General features: G+C 40.9%; 1 protein-coding gene and 1 long non-coding RNA gene across 2 annotated transcripts in view; one reads left to right on the forward strand and one right to left on the reverse strand.

The window, feature by feature from the left end:
- LOC131887262 (galactosylceramide sulfotransferase-like) overlaps positions 1–15,739 on the forward strand; it is a 21,419-nt gene extending 5,680 nt beyond the window's left edge. Inside the window, exons 2-3 of the mRNA XM_059235816.1 lie at positions 14,143–14,306; positions 14,393–15,739. Of these exons, the coding sequence (XP_059091799.1) occupies positions 14,203–14,306; positions 14,393–15,563 (1,275 nt within the window). The 5' untranslated portion in view covers positions 14,143–14,202 and the 3' untranslated portion in view covers positions 15,564–15,739. The remainder of the gene's footprint in view (positions 1–14,142; positions 14,307–14,392) is intronic.
- LOC131887264 (uncharacterized) lies at positions 6,983–11,474 on the reverse strand. Its single transcript, XR_009374019.1, has 2 exons — positions 11,341–11,474; positions 6,983–7,220 (listed from the first exon to the last, which is right to left on the reverse strand). It is a non-coding gene; the product is annotated as an uncharacterized LOC131887264 (long non-coding RNA).
- Positions 15,740–16,173: the final 434 nt, after the last annotated feature.

Here is a 16,173-nt window from a genome sequence, read left to right on the forward strand (position 1 = left end):
GGCTTATCCTAACCGCTAAAGGAAATGTAATCCCAGTACTATTAAAATGGAAAGGTTCAACTCATCTATTTATACCTTTCAATCTTATAGCGCTATTTTGCGGTCTACCAATGGAATTTGAGTTGACTACAAGTTTGACTACAAGATCCATCTTATTGCTCAACTTGACTTGACCTTGTCAATCTCAAACAGACTCATCTTTAGAATCGAATGAGCTGTTTGACTCTCTTGAACTCAGTGCGGGTTGAAAACACACTGGAGAACTGATCCCCAACCATGTTAGGAATTTACATGTTAGGAATATACCCATTAGGACTACCTTCCACTCTACAACGGCTAACCGGAAGAATTGAAGTCCCCCTACAAAGAAAACCTTTGAGCAAACTGACCTGGTCCCAACTCCATTTCCTATGAATTTGAGAGCTGAACAAGAACGACCCTTACTGGAACAAGAGCGGGGCCATTACATATTGTCACAATGGACCAGATCAAGACCTGGAAGACGACAAACTAACAAACTCTACTTTCTCCAATTTCGCACCAATTTTTTTTACATTACTAATGCGAGGGTCATTTCTAAACTCATGACATATGCTCCCATGTGGACAATGGGATTTGTCAGCGGGCTTACTCTATCACACCCGAACTAAACCAAGTTTCCGTCATGGAAATGAACGAGACCTGCCTATCTAAGCTATTACCTCAAGAACCTTTGATCTTTGTGCTGTCTTTATTTTGGAAATAAGACAATGCTCATTCAAATAAGCCCTTTTATTGGCACATAACCCTTCGATGGACTAAAGCTTCAAATCTTTTGACTAGGCTCTCTAACCTTAAAAAATCCTGTTTTGGACAAAACTAACCTCTAGGTGGAGGATAAAGTAACCTTTGAGAAGCGGGTAAAAGGGGAGGAGAAGAGGGAAGGAACTCTGCGCCCGCCACCTGAGCAACAATTCTAAAAGATTCGTTGGCTCATGACGACCAGAGGGGGCTTTAGGGCTACAAAGTTGGGCAGAAGAGATGTTAAAGCGACATTGAGGGAGAGGTCTGTAGGAGAGGAAGGGAAAACAAGGGGAGGGAATAGGAAGGAGAGAGGAAAGGGGTGGGTAAGTCTGTTGAGAGACTTGACAATGGGTTGAGAACAACTTGCTGTCTCTTCCTCCTAGTGCTCCTGAAGGATGGGCCTTTTGCGCAATTGAAATTGAGGCCACACCTTGTGCCTTCAAAGATCTCATGCACATACATGGGTGGAAAAAGCTACACCCCTGTTTGGAACAGCCCTTCTCATTGAATTGAGAAGGCCAAATTCTCCAAGTTTGGGACACCATTCTGGGTGAGCCAATTTACACCCTTTCCCTGCCTTTTTGCATCTCTCGTCTTTATGGACATCGATAATTTCTAGAGCATTCTCTTTCACCTCTTTGACTTTTTTGACTGCCAATGGCGTTTTGAATCAAATCAAGAGTGTTCAGTGCCTGTTTCCCTTTTGCCTAACACTTGACTGGTTCATCCCATAGTCAATAGTGGGCTGGGTGTGACCAACCCAAGCCATTAAAGCTTCCATAATGAACGGCTTATTGATAGAGGACGGGGTTTTTCCCATCCAAAAACCAGCTCAAGACAGTTCCTAGCCCCTTCAGAAAGTCCCTTCAACAAAGCTTCCATGGTTATTGAAAGCAAGGTTATTTGAGGGATCCTAATTGAAAATACTGGGAACCTGAACAAAAATATGGAAAAAATATTCTGGAGGGTTCCTTCAGTTTCATTGAGGAACCCGTTAGAAATGAGCAAGAGGAAAATAAAGATGAAAAAAGTAGAAGAAGAAGACAGAGCAAGAGAGCCAAGGGAGAAACCAGTGCGTGTGAATGAGAACCAGCTGTAGAGCAGGCAAACACCACACGTGCTAGGTGCAAAACCAAGGAGGAATGTACTCCCTGGGGACAGAATGGATCAGATCAGGGTCAATGGAAAAGACCAAATCCAAAACGTTATTTGCTCTGGTGCTACCCCCGCATTTCCAGGTTAATATAGCATTTTCCTGATCGATTTTGTCTCATGGCCTTCCGCCCAATTTTCTACGACCCTGAAGTCATTTTGGCACTATTCAAGTTACTCGTCCAACCCAGCAAGATGTGTCCATAGATGTACCATTGACCCATGACCCTAATAGAATATTCTTGCCAGCAAATGTGTTGAAAGGTTTTTGCACTTATTACTTCACTTTAACCCATACCGTATATGATATTAGATATGAATGCTTTCAAATTAATTGTTTAAGCCTAAATCATGTGCGATATGCATGCGTTTGATGAGAGAATTCACTCGAGCTCTTCATATCTATGAATTTTGCTCACAGAGGAAAATCGTTCAGTGCTATTGAATGAGAGTTTTTCAGCGTCCTGCTACTTGCTAATAGGCCAAGCTGTCACTGTCTCACCATCTTTACATGCAAGAAAGCAGGACAATAAAGTACTTTATTTCCCGCTTACTGGCCAAGCGGTGAGCAATGTTGGAACGCACCGCTTACGCAATAAAAAGGAAGCCCGCATGAGGCAGTTGAGAGCAGGAAAAGAGCTTACTGAACTAGATGAGGGTCTATACATTGTTACCATAGACAGATCAAGACCTTGAACATGACAAACTAAGAACTCTACTTCTCTATTCAACATTTGTACACGACTAATTTGCAAATCATTCCTAACGTATAGGATACACCCCATGTGGGATATGGGATTATCAGAACGTATCCTATCACAACGAACGAAGTTCTTATTCTGTTATAAATAGATGAATGAAATCTCTCTAGAAAGGCTAGTTCTTCTAAGATTTTAACTTTTGTGCTGTTTTTTTAGAAAATCAGACAATGCACGTTCAAATATAACCCCCTTACGGGCCTCTCTTTTGACGAAGCAAGTTCACAAGATCTTGGTCCATCCCCTCCAACCATAAAAAAATCCCTCTCATCTACAAATCTACGTTCTACTGGAGGCAAAGCATGAACTAATGGGATGGTTGGGTTTGGGAAATGGGTTGGGCAGCTACATTAGAACAGGACGAATTTTGGGAATTGGGGTGGGGCAAGGAATATTAGGGACGAGAGTGTTTATAGGAATAGGGGTAGATTGGGTATTTGAAGGAAGAGGAGGGAATTGGCGAGAGGGTGGGTTTAGGAGAAGGGGGGAGGGAGGAAGCTAAATGGTTAAGGAAGGGGTGGGGTGGGATTAGGCTTAAGAAACTGAGCCATCCTATTCTCGCCTTTCTTTGCGTCCCTTCTACGTGGACGGAGGTACACCGTACATTAAAGCACGTCTTTAAGTCTCATAGACTGACGGCACATGAACGGGTGACAAAAAGGACAATCTACCCTCGAACATCTCCTCCTCCCATTGTACTTCTCAAAGCCGAACTTAAGAAGTTTTTGACAACATTTAGGTAGTCAAGCTAACAGCCTTTTCCTACTGTCAGGATAAGGCTGCTTCCGGTAAACAGGACAGACTGTTTTCTCTGCAATCGTCTTTCTGTGCTCTATTTCAAGAGGAGATACTACTTCAACCTCTATATTGGTCAAATCAGTCAACTTCTCAACTATTGGGTTAGCCTGTTCTTCAAGCAGAACCCTGGTTCATTGACCCAAGCACCTAAAGCCTCTATAATAAAGGGCTGATTGACTACGAAAGAATCCTTCCCTGCCAAGACCAAGTCCAAACATTGCTTAGCCTCTTTGCTGACTTTACCAAAATAGATTCCATCATGAATGCAGGAGGAACTATCTATGAGCAGTAAAATCAAGAGACTAAGAAAGAGAAGAAAAAAAACTAAAAGTCTATGCAATCTTGTCCTGAGATACAGGGCAACGAAGCCAAAGTAGGGAATGAACTGCTTCACATTAAACTAAACAATACAAATCTAAGATGGAGATAATAAACAAGTAGTAATGGACAGAGAAAAGCAACGAATCAAGAACATATATAGTAACTAGTAAAACAACGCAAAAACACAGAAACTCAACTGGTTTAACATTAAAGTTAAATCAATACACTGATGAACAATAAATCTAACTGTCAAGGACGAATACAATCTAAATAAAGAACTACTGCTTAACGATTTGGAACTAGAAACACTATAACTACAAAATCAGAGAGAAACTGATAAAGCTAGACATGAATATAAATGAGCAAGAAACTTATTAGGTTTTAAAGTAATTTCTTCTTACCAAAGAGCCGTGAAAAACCAAACCTAATTGAGTAAAACACTAAACGTGCACGATAACCAAGGAGCAACAGAGGAAATCACACCTTGGTTCAAAATTCCTGAAGATAAGAACAGCAGCAAACTAAAATGCAACTATTCTCAGCGAGCTCCATCATGTGAAATGCAATTGCATTTTAGAATTGCATGATTATGGCAACTCAAAAAACTGAAAGAATTACTCGTTCCTGTTTCAGGTTCCAGAATGACCTGTAATTTTTGTTTATGTCATGACTTGTGAGGAAACTTAAGGCTCAACAAAATTGTCATTATTTGCTATTTTCATCTAGCATATAATAAACAATGAAAAGGTTGAAAATTGTGCTTGCTCTTAAGTAATGTGATGGTATTTTTGGTTTTAAATCTTATGCATTTGCTACTTTATGTTCACATCTTCTCAATCAAATTCCGTTGGAATGAAGACCTGATTCAATGCAATTGACAAGCTAGGATAATCTTTCATTGGCTTGAGTAGGATGCATCAAATTTCCAAAGCTTCCACATATTCACAACTTAAGGCATAGGCTTCTAACAGGGAAGCTTTACCGGCTTGACCATGTCAAATACTGTTTTTTCATGACTTTGGCGACATTGTTTCAAACTTTCAGTAATTGTTACCCTATTCAGGGTTCCAATCTTGGACTCCTCAAAACATTATGATACATATATTTACAATTATGATGCCAAGATCAAATGCCAATGCTAATTATTGAAAAATGTTGACACAAAGTCTTTTAACGTTACATGTTAGGACTGCTTAAAAACAAATTCTTTAGTATGGCCTTGATAGGGCAAAAGCCATGAAAAATTGATCATCCAAATCTTAGGATATGGAATGAATAATGAGGAATGCCATTACATTTTTGAGACTCTATGTTCCGTCCACCAGCCAGGGGTGAAAGGTCCTGACTTATTGAATTCCCGTGGTGAACGGAAACATGGAACTCCTGACCCAAGCACTAGGTAAAAATACCTTGATAGCTCTCTAAAATGGAGAGCACCTAGTACATGGGCTTAAATTTCTTAGACCTATCTTAAGGCCTTCCGGTTTATAACCCTAATCAGGGCATACGAGCAATAGTTCGAGCTTCCTTTATCAGGGCCTCAAACAATCATCAAATGACTAAGGATACAAATCGCTAGCTACCTCTACTCCCCATTGGTCCCAGATCAATCTCGGTGTCTGGCATACCTGGGCCAATCTTCAAGGCTAACTATCCTGCAAAATGTGTTCACTATCCTAGTCTACTGGGTATCTATCAAACGATGCTGATCTCTACACTTGGAGTCTAACACCTGATTCTTGCCAAATCAAAGATGAACTTCGATTGCAGTTCCATCTACTTTATTCAATTGCTCTACATGAAAAATACACTCTACCAATCAGCTGTCTTGCTTGGGTAATGAACGAGGGGGTAATTGCTTGGCCATGGAAGAGGGAAAACATGCATGGATAGAAACTGGTTTGATCCTACTTTTTGATGAGGGTGAGTCTTGCGTCCAACGGAGATCCACGGCGATGACGTCGGTTCGATGGGATTGAAAGTCCAGAATCGAATTGACGGAGTATAACTCAGAAGTTGCACCTGTACTCAGCTCCAGAGACTTTTCAACTCGTCTATACTGGCTCATTGAAGTATTGCTGTGCACCTCCCCAGGTCCTCTTGACTCTGCACGGCTTCCTGGGTCCCGTCTCCAAGCGTTGACTTTTACTGCTCTGGTTTCAAAATAGATCGACTTGATTTCCAGCACGTTAGCACAATTGTCCTTCGTTCACCCAACGAGTAGAGCTTCACGATCGGAGAGGTCCTTTCACTTCGGGTGTTCCAACATAACCCTGTTCTGCTTGAGCACGAAAGATGTGACTTATCTCCTCGAGATCCAAAAGGTGCCTCTGCTCTCCTCGAGCGCAAAAATGTGTCTCCTGCTCTGCTCGAGCCCAAAAATGTGACTGTTCGTTGATTTAACTATCCCGTACAATGTTGGCTTCCGCCTCTTCCACATGGAGGCTAAACGGGTTGTTCCAGGGCCCTTGGTGGACGGGCGACGGTTTCTTCAATGTCCAGGGTTGACCTCCTTTCGTCAGGTCAGTCACATTGGCCATCAAGGGGTTCCTCAGATTGCCGACAATGGATTACCTCTGCCTCTTCTGTAAGGTGTGGCATGTGGGTCACATCTGACCACCAGTGGGTCTAGACGGCAAAGGGTTGACATTGGGCCGGAACTGCGTCCCAACGGAACATTCAGGAAGGATTTGTCGTCATTTGCTGTCAGGGGGCCAACATTTTGGTAACGTCGATCTTGAGGGTGAGATTGCTTATTTCCGATTTCTTTCCCCCTCTCACAATGATCACGAGAATATCGGTTTTGGTGACCGAGGATTTCCTGTTTTTCTCCCTTCAAACATGTATCCGACATTCCTCACCCATGGTTGTAGCTGGGCTGACCAGCCCCTCGGGTACTGGAGCTTTTCCATGGTTTGATGACGTCACTACGAGCATTAGGCTGGCATTTGGTCGACATCTGACCGACAAACGGACTACACAATGGGCAATCCAACAACTTTGTGGTTTTCCCAAGATCTAATATACATTTCTTAACGTTTTGATAAACACCGTTCGTGAACTATGTGTACATTCCGTACATCATTCATCCATATCATATTAGGATAATGTACTCGATTGTGCACGGAACAAGTGACTGTGTAACGAATTGACATTTTTGACCAAAGTAATTGTAACTGTAATTCGTTCTTTTTATTGAGGAACGACTAGTGCCCTGACTGTTAGCTTCTCATTATATTCTTACTCAAGGAGTGAGTCTTCAACAGGGTTGCCCACGAAGACAATTGCGAATAAAACAAAACAGGCCGCTAGGGCAGTGTAGTACTTCCATCTCGCCAATTTGGACATAAGGCTCCGATACGGGAATTTCTGGAGGTGGTCTGAAAAACGTGAAGACAAGGACCAAGACTGCAACACAACAAACAATACAAGGGCATGAGTTCATTGAAAAGGGGCAAGACATATTATAGACCTGAGTTATACCATTTATAACCAATTATGCAAACACATATTGAGATACCAATTAGTTTTTGCGTTGGGGTCAACCACACTATAATACCTCCTTGTTCTAGAGACTAAAGTAAGAGAATGGCAACGTCAACAAATCTGAGCTAATCTGTGTTTAGCCAAGGATTTGGGTGCCTTGAACGCCATTGGTTGTCGAATAGTGTATTCACGGCGAAAGAAATTAGTATCTAATTATTGCGTCTAAGTCTCCAAATTGTGCTCAATGAACTTGTAAAATGTGTAGTAAAGCATGTTTTATCTATTGGTTGTAACAGAGAGGATACTTCTTTATTGCTAGTCATCATTTCATGATATACCAATTCAGAACTGGTTTTCCCTACTTGCAAGCCTACAAGGTCTCCCTGAATTGATGTTGTTTATTATAGAGAGAGTCCAGGAAACAGCCCTGAAAGAAAGGAACCACTTGGTCTCAAAAAATCCAAGTCCGTCATTATTACTCCCAATCCATGTCATTATGGTGCTATGTTCCGCATTTGGATGCTCTAATCAGAACAATGGGAGGAGGGAAAAGCTCTATGATGGATTGGGAGCCCACAGATCACTCAAGATTGTGCCAGGTAAGTAAAGTGAAGCAGAATTAGGGGTTTCTTGGGCCATCCAATCATGTGTGTGCCAATTCAGGACAGCCTCACAAAACCATAGTTATCCACAAATTTTCCCGACATGGATTACCAGACTTGATTTGGAGTGGGCACTTAAAAAAACAAGTCGTCATTTGAAAGTTTTTGATCTGCTTCCATTTATGTACGAAAATTATCTCATATAAAGGAACCATTCGATTTCAGGTCCATTTCGATGAATCAAATCATCTTTCAAAATCTTTCCAAGCGGAAACCGTGGTCTCAAGGCCAACGCAATTCCAACATTTTTTTTCTTCTATCCTACACCTCGTCCACCACGAAAAGACCCGACTCGACGCTCTTCTCTTGACATACAGTAGATCTTGCTCGTCAAATTGTTTTGCAGGACCACGAATACTCAGTGCCAAATAGAGTATTCCCTGAAACTCTGAAGAGAGGGATTGATGTGGAGTTTACCTATTCTAATCCCAAATCTCAATGTATTCAAACATTGAAAAATGACGAAATGAGGGAAGACTTGGTTGTGGAAATAACATCTACAGACGACATCTTTCACGTCTTGGAGATGAAGTTGAAGAAAGCTCAAGCTAAAGTTGCAACCCATGAACGGGAAATTGAAGAACTCAACAAAAACCAGGCGTACAACTCAACTCAAAAATGATGAGTCTCGATTCCTGAATCAGTTTAGCATGCGGGGGTCTTCTTGGAGCAAGGAAACTATCAAGAAGGCACTTCGGATTAGATTTTCATGTGGAGCTGCCGGGTATGGTGTGCTGCAAGAGCTAGGATATCCTCTCCCTTCACTTCGAACTCTATGATGGAGAACCAAAAATATTAATTTCAAGAGTGGAATTCTTGCAGAGGTATTCACGATGCTTCAAATTAAAACAAAGGCTATGGAACCAATTGAAAGGTTGTGCTGTCTGACCATGGACGAAATGGCGTTAAAGCTTCCTTTATTTGATTATGATGCTAAGAGTGACTCGTTTCCGGGTAATGTAACTCTTCCCCATCACTTTGGAAGTGCCACCAAGGCCCTAGTTTTCCAAATTTGTGGTATTACTGTGCGTTGGAAACAAATAGTACCCTACTACTACACATCTGGATCCGTGGATGGCAATGTTATTGGTCCCATTGTCAATGACATTGTGATTTGATCCCGCCATGTATGTTAAGAGGTTATAAATGTCTAAGCAGACATGGGCAGCTCCAATTTGGCATGTTTTAAATGATTTGGAATCCGAAGTGGGAAGAATAGTGAATGGAAAGTGAATGTGCTTCATCCTTGTGACAAAGATAACATTACCAACCCTCCCATGTTTTGAAAAATATTCGAGGATTATTTTGTGGTAACAGAAGTATAAACAAGAACGCTCAAGTTACCTGATTGTTTTGTTACAACAAAAGGCCTAATTACTAACATCGCGACAGAGAAACACATTGAAATAGTGACGGAAGCTCATGATAAACCTGGATTAAAAATTGCAACAAAGCTGACTGACGCAGTGATTCATCCTACCAACTTCTTTAAAATGAGTGTTGCTGGAGCAATAGCGTTGTTTTCCAAGCCAGTTGCAGACAGTCTGGTCTACTTCGTAAAAGAGGAGGGATACTCATCGGAACTCCTTGCAACGGCCGCGTTTGTGAACACGCTGAGCAGGTTGTTTGACCTGGTGACGTCAAGGGTCATATCACGAGCCTTAAGCCGCCGGAGGGAGGATAAACTTAACAGCACTGTCCTTTTTTTTAAAGGACGTTAATCGCGTTTTTCGATGATGTTAACTTTGTTAATGGTGGTTGGAAGCCAATTCAAACCGGAGGTATTATGAGCGCATTAACCTTGCTCAACCTGACTTCTTATCTCTTAGACGAGCGGGATCTCTCCTTTTTCATGACTCGGTGCATGAGCCAAGACTCATTAGAAAACTTGTTTTTGATGGTGAGATCCAAAATCCTCATTCCTACTCCCAAAAAATTCGGGTATAGCTTGCGAGCCATCACTATTTAACAATATTTGAAAGAACACAAGAACAACAATTACGATTTTGCCAAGGGGACGGATTTAGCAGATTTTCTGGATAAACCCGAATCAAATCCTGCAACCATTGACAAAGAAAATGACAACGACAGCTCCGCATTGCAAACTCCTTCCCGCGTTCGATTTCAGAACAAGACTCCCAAGAGCCGAATAAAATGCCAAAGAACATCCTATTCTACCTGGCTGGTAATGTGATCTGGGCTGTAAAAAAGCGTTATGTGACATGCAGTCAGTGTTTATCCTTTATTGAAGTGACTGACGGAATTGAAGTGCATCAAGAACGCGCCAGTCTCCAAGTTTTAAAGGATGTAATGGGACAAAGCTTGGTCCAATGTCCTAATGAACTGTTTGTGGGCCTTGTCATGCCTGCTGAAGAGCACTTTCAGTGTTTGGTTAAAGATGTTTACAAACATTCAAGACAAAACATATTGAAAAACCTTGTTAAATCCTTTCAGTCCGCAACAGCTACTCGGGATTGCCACAAATTGACTGACAAAATAGCCTCAAAATTCTTCCAAGCAAGATTATTTGCAATGGCAAGTGACATTCAAAGTTCCAAGTTAAAGAAGAAAAAAAAGGCAAAAGAATTCCTAGCAAAAGCGTGGAGATGCGTAAGGGAGTCAAGAGTTTGACCTAAATTCATATTCATTTCCATAAAATAAATAATTATATCACTCTTTCTTTCATTTTTGTTTTGGACTTGAATTTTTGTCTTTGCTCTACGGCTCTTAGTTGTTGCTCTAATGTGTAATATTGGAGAGTTAGTTTTAGGAATTGAATGATTTGGCTTGGCGACAACGTAGGAGTAATATATGATGTCTTCCTTTCAACAATCTGGACTTCTAACAGATACATGGAATGGTTAAAGGAATGTAGAGGTGGCGTTAAAACTAAGAAATTTCATCTCACAAAAAGAGAAATAATAATTAATTAATCATTATTTTTATTTCAAAACAATTTATAATGACAGTCGTTGGATCAATGGCATTGAAAACGTTTCACAATTTGGTCTGGAGAGGAATTTAATTAAAAGTTAACAGAACTATCAGCTATGGTATACGCAAGCAAATCAAGAATACATGATTATATTATGGAAACACTGTGGGCTTCAACGGCGTAAAAAAGGTCATAGACGCTTTTTTTCTTTGGCGGTGTAAATGAATTGTCGTAAAAGAGTCAAAGATCGTTCTTTTTGTACATAAATGGCAGCAGATCAAAAACCTGAGAATGACAACTTGTTTTTTTACAAGTGCCCACTCCAAGTCAAGTCTGCCAATCCATGTTGAGAAACTTTGTGGATGACTATGGTTTTGTGAGGGTGTCCTGAATTGGCACACACATGATTGGATGGAAACCCCTTATTCTGCTTCACTTCACTTACCTGGCACAATCTCGAGTGATCTGTGGGCTCCCAATCCATCATAGAGCTTTTCCCTCTTCCCATTGTTCTGATTAGAGCATCCAAATGCGGAACATAGCACCATAATGACAAGGATTGGGAGTAATAATGACGGACTTGNTAAAGAATTTTTAGCAATTGTTATTAGTGCCAAATTTTGCCATAGCTTATACAGTAAGTATTAAGCTGTCTCCTTTTCCCCGAGCGTTGTCGAGATCACATATTGTAAAATCGCCAAGGGAGTTTAAGAGCTTCTAGAATAGTCTAAACTGTGGCTCAAGTTGGATAACCGAGGCCCAATTACAGCCCATGTTCATGCCTCGAAAGACAACGTTTTGGTTCTGACGTTCTTCGACTTCACCGAGATGATCTATGTACACCTGATATAACCCTATAAAAGAAAGTTTTTTTTCGAATTGACGACCACTCAAAGCTGAGCACGGCTTTATATTTCATTGGGACAATGTTCATGTTCACAAAGCAAAGGTCTTGCAAGAACTCGTTGCAAATAAACCCAACATACTCGCCAGATCTTGCCTTGGCTGACTTTTTCCCATTTCCAATTGTGAAATCAGCTTTCCCGGGTCTATCCATTGCCGGTAAGAACCTTCAGAAGTCATGGGAACGGGTGGTGACCACCATCCTCACCGAGAAAGTCACCTCGGCGGTTGAGAAATGGTGCAAGTGACATGACATGACTGCTTTTTGGGAATATGTTCTTGGAAAAATTTCGGGGTACGATGAATTGTAAAAAAGGCGAATGCATTTTGATTTTGAAAGCACTTAATATGATCTGCATTTATTTATCTGACTTGTGGTGAGTCTGTTTTGTGTTTTGTGGTCTATGGGACGGACAGAGCTCTCAGCTCACCTGGACGCCACATTCTAAGCTCCTCACTGGAAGGAACATCAAAGAACGCTGCAGGAACATCAGAATTCGGAGTTGGAAAACACGTCCGTCCTTCATAGCGAAGTCAATATGACGCTAACAGAATAGAATTTGCTTTCGAAGACAGGGACAAAGTCTCTAAGGCAGAAGTTGGCCTTATTTTAGAGAGCAATTTCTTCCACTCTGTCATGGCAAGAATCACCCAAAGGCAACTTAGATTGTCTAATGAACTTTGCCTATTCAAACCCTTGTTGAAAAGAGACAATGGCAATTGCTGCGTTTCCCTAATGACGCCAAAGCTAACTACTCCATTAACAAATATGCCGATGAAGTTCAACACGTGAAGTATTTTCAGATGATGAAACCCCTGAAAAAGGAAGATGACGTCACAAAGAACGTATGATGTCTGATAGAAGAAATTATTTGCACTTTTGTCACTCTTGTTGTAGTCTACATTTGATGGCTGACCATTTTCTAAATTGCAAGACAACGATAGGTCTTTGGTGTTTGGGTGTTAATGGCCTTTGAAAAATTTACCCCTTAGTCCGTCGAACATCCTCTCTCAGAGGATATTTTCGTATCCGCTTAACAAAGAGAGACTATTTTGTTATTTTGACCAGCACTGCCTGCCGCCACGAGGTGAAGTTCTGTTCCGATTACGATCATATTTCGTATGAAAGGCGTTGCGTAAGACGGAGCTAGTAAAAACAGACTCGGCCTTTGTCCATTAAAGAAGATATTCATTTTACTACACAATATGCAACAACTATTTTAATTGAATTCAGAGGCACTCGGCTAATTTTTAGATGTCATGGTGGATCATACCTTTTGATAAAGTCAGGCTTGTTACGTCAGCTTTCTTGATAGTTATTGATCTGCGCCTTTTCTCGCACGTGGAATTGTAGTGGCAAATCGTTTCTTTTTTAATCACCAATAGATGGCGGCCTGCAAAGGGCAAATACAGGCAAAAATAGAGCAAAAATTGTTTTGAACTTCCTTTCATATTAATACTTTGATCATGGGACCCTATTTATCATTTGATTTCGAGTGCATGCCCAATGGAGATTTGGAGTCTCTTAGCTACCCTGGATACTCACAAAGTGAGATCAATAATTGGGCGAGATTGTTGATGTATGGATTTTTGGCGCTAGACAACTTTAGTCGATATAGATCGTATGGTTAAATGTACAGGGTCGCATATAATTATAGCAGACTAACGTTGATAGTTCACTGTCAGATTGCGAGGCAATCCCTCAGAAAATGTACGTAGCGCCATCTAGGCCGTTAAGGGTCTCGTATTCTTTCAAACACTCTTCATAGTTCCAGTAACCCATAAATGTTTTATAAACTTTCAACCTTACACCAACTGAGTTGTAAACTTTAGTAAGAATGTTGTTGACCGATGACATACAATGCACAAATTGACCAGTTGAGTTGAAGGAAGTTTCAATGAAAAGTTCTAAAATCGGTGCTTATCTAAAGATAGGTCGGTGCCCGCACATTCCCGCTTTTGACACAAAGATTAAGTTCAAAGGGAGAAAGAACAACAAGTAAGCTGGCTTGCAAAGCAAAAACACAGCTTATCAGTTCGACTGGTGTCTCTCACTCTCAAAGACCATGAAGTAATTAAAACTGATGTGATCAGTTTGCAAACCAGTGCAACTTCAAGTTTTGAAACCAAATATTGTTTTTTACTCCCGAAAGTGTTATTTGGCTTCTTTGAAAATTTCAGCCATGACTTGATTACGAATGCGAATATTAATGCCGGAACAAAGAGTGGGAAATATAAAAAAGATATTGGTTTGTCCGTTTCCCTAATGGTATAACTCATGTCTCTGATACGTCTTGCCGCATTTCAATGAACTCATACCCTTGGGTTTTTTGTTGTATTGCAGCCTTGGTCATCGACTCGACGTTTTCGATACCACCTCCGGATATTAAGGTACCGGAGCCTCATGTTCAAATTCTCGAGATGGAAGCACTACACAGCCTTTGCGGCCTGTATTGTTTTATTCACATTTGTCTTCGTGGGCAACCCTGCCGAAGACTCATTCCTTGAGTAAGAATATCATGAGAAGTTAACGGTTGAAAATAAAATCGCTCAACCTATCAAACTTCTGTCTAATGGATATTTTTTAACTTCAGGAAGCCCTTAAAGCGCGCGGGAGGACCATTTTTGGGATATAAGAATTGTAACTCGGAGACCAAAGTGGCATTTCTCAAGACTCACAAATGTGCCAGTACAACAGTACAGAATATATTTCTCCGATATGCATATGGTCATGATCTGAATGTGGCCTTGCCACGTGTTGGCAACTATGTGGGGCGGAACCGGCCATTTCATCGCTCTGTCCTCTGGGATACGCCCTGGGACGCCATTAATATGACCTATAATTTTTATTGCCTCCACGGTATTTGGAATTATGACGAGGTGAACTTGCTCATGGGCCCGGGAACCAAATACATCACAATTCTGAGAGACCCTATAGAGCTATTCATCTCCATGTGGGACTACGTGAATTTTTCCAAGTCTTACAAAGTCACCTTGGAAGAATATGCCCTAAGTAACAAAACCGGTCTTCTCAAAGACCGGAAGAACGTGGCGCATTTGGGTCGAAATCAAATGTTATGGGATTCCGGAGTCCCAGGACCCCTCTTGAACGACCAAGAAACCATCTTGGACAAGATCAATGAACTTGATCGTACTTTTGATCTAGTCATGATTGCAGAGCACTACAATGAATCTGTGATACTTTTAAAAAATCTCCTGTGTTGGGACTACAAGGATGTAGCTTCTCTTAAACTGAACAGCCGAAACAAATCTGCCAAGTCCACTCTTTCTTCCAAAGCCCGCGAAGCCTTGAAGGAGTATCTGGCCGGAGATTACATGTTATACAATCATTTTTTGGCGAAATTCAAATACAGTCTTCGGAAGTTTGGCGAAACCAAAATGGCCAACGAGTTATCTATTTTGAACACCATCACTTCCGGCATTGAGGAGCGATGCATTGCTGATCGGGTCAACAACTACAAGATTAAAGGCCAATTCAAGCTGTATGGTGATGGCAATATGATGGGTTTTCAATTGAAAAATGGGACAGACCGAGATTGCGAGTCGTATGCCTGGCCTGAAGTGAAGTTTCTGGACCTCGTGAGAAACGCTCAACGTAACCGTACCGACCAAATCCTCGTCAGCTTGAACCTAACTGAGTCGGATGTGATGGCCAAAAGTGTCTCGTCTTACAATCCGATGAGTTTTGTCAAGAACGGTGTCCCTGACTTGGAAGCCATGAAGAAGGTTTACCGATACAAATAGATCAATACGTCCTGATGCTTTGAATATTCATTCTGAACTTTTTTCTACAACGCGACAATTCCAGATAAGGTATTTTGTTATTTTCTATATTGTACACATAAATACTGCTATATAATGTAGTGCCATATTCTTGTAACTTACCGCAAAACAATAAATGATGTGAGCTTTGTCATAAATCAGAGGCTTTATTTGCTTCATCAAAGTCTGTTTGATTCTAGCTTGATTTGCTCAAGGTCTTGGATTTGCCCTTTATCCTAACTTGATGAGGGTTTCCATTTTTTGTGTGAACTATTAGGCGAGAATTGCATTGATTCGTGGACAGATAAGGTCAATCTTTATTTCTGGAGCAAAATAAGAGAGCAGAAATTCCAAATGCCATTTTGAGGATTTGATTTATCTACAGTTTTCTTTTTCTAATTATTGTTTTATGTCTCTTCCACCTGAGTTTGAAAATACTCAAAAAGTAGAGTTCAATTGTGCCACCGAACTGCAAGAATTCTAACTTAATCAAACAAATGAGTGATAACTTCCTTACGAAAGCAGAGATGCGAAATAAAGGTCCTAGAATAGTCACTTAAATGTGATTCACTTCAATGACCCAATAAAATCA

This window comes from Tigriopus californicus, chromosome 9 (genome assembly GCF_007210705.1).
Source record: "Tigriopus californicus strain San Diego chromosome 9, Tcal_SD_v2.1, whole genome shotgun sequence".
Classification (NCBI taxonomy): Eukaryota; Metazoa; Arthropoda; class Copepoda; order Harpacticoida; family Harpacticidae; genus Tigriopus; species Tigriopus californicus.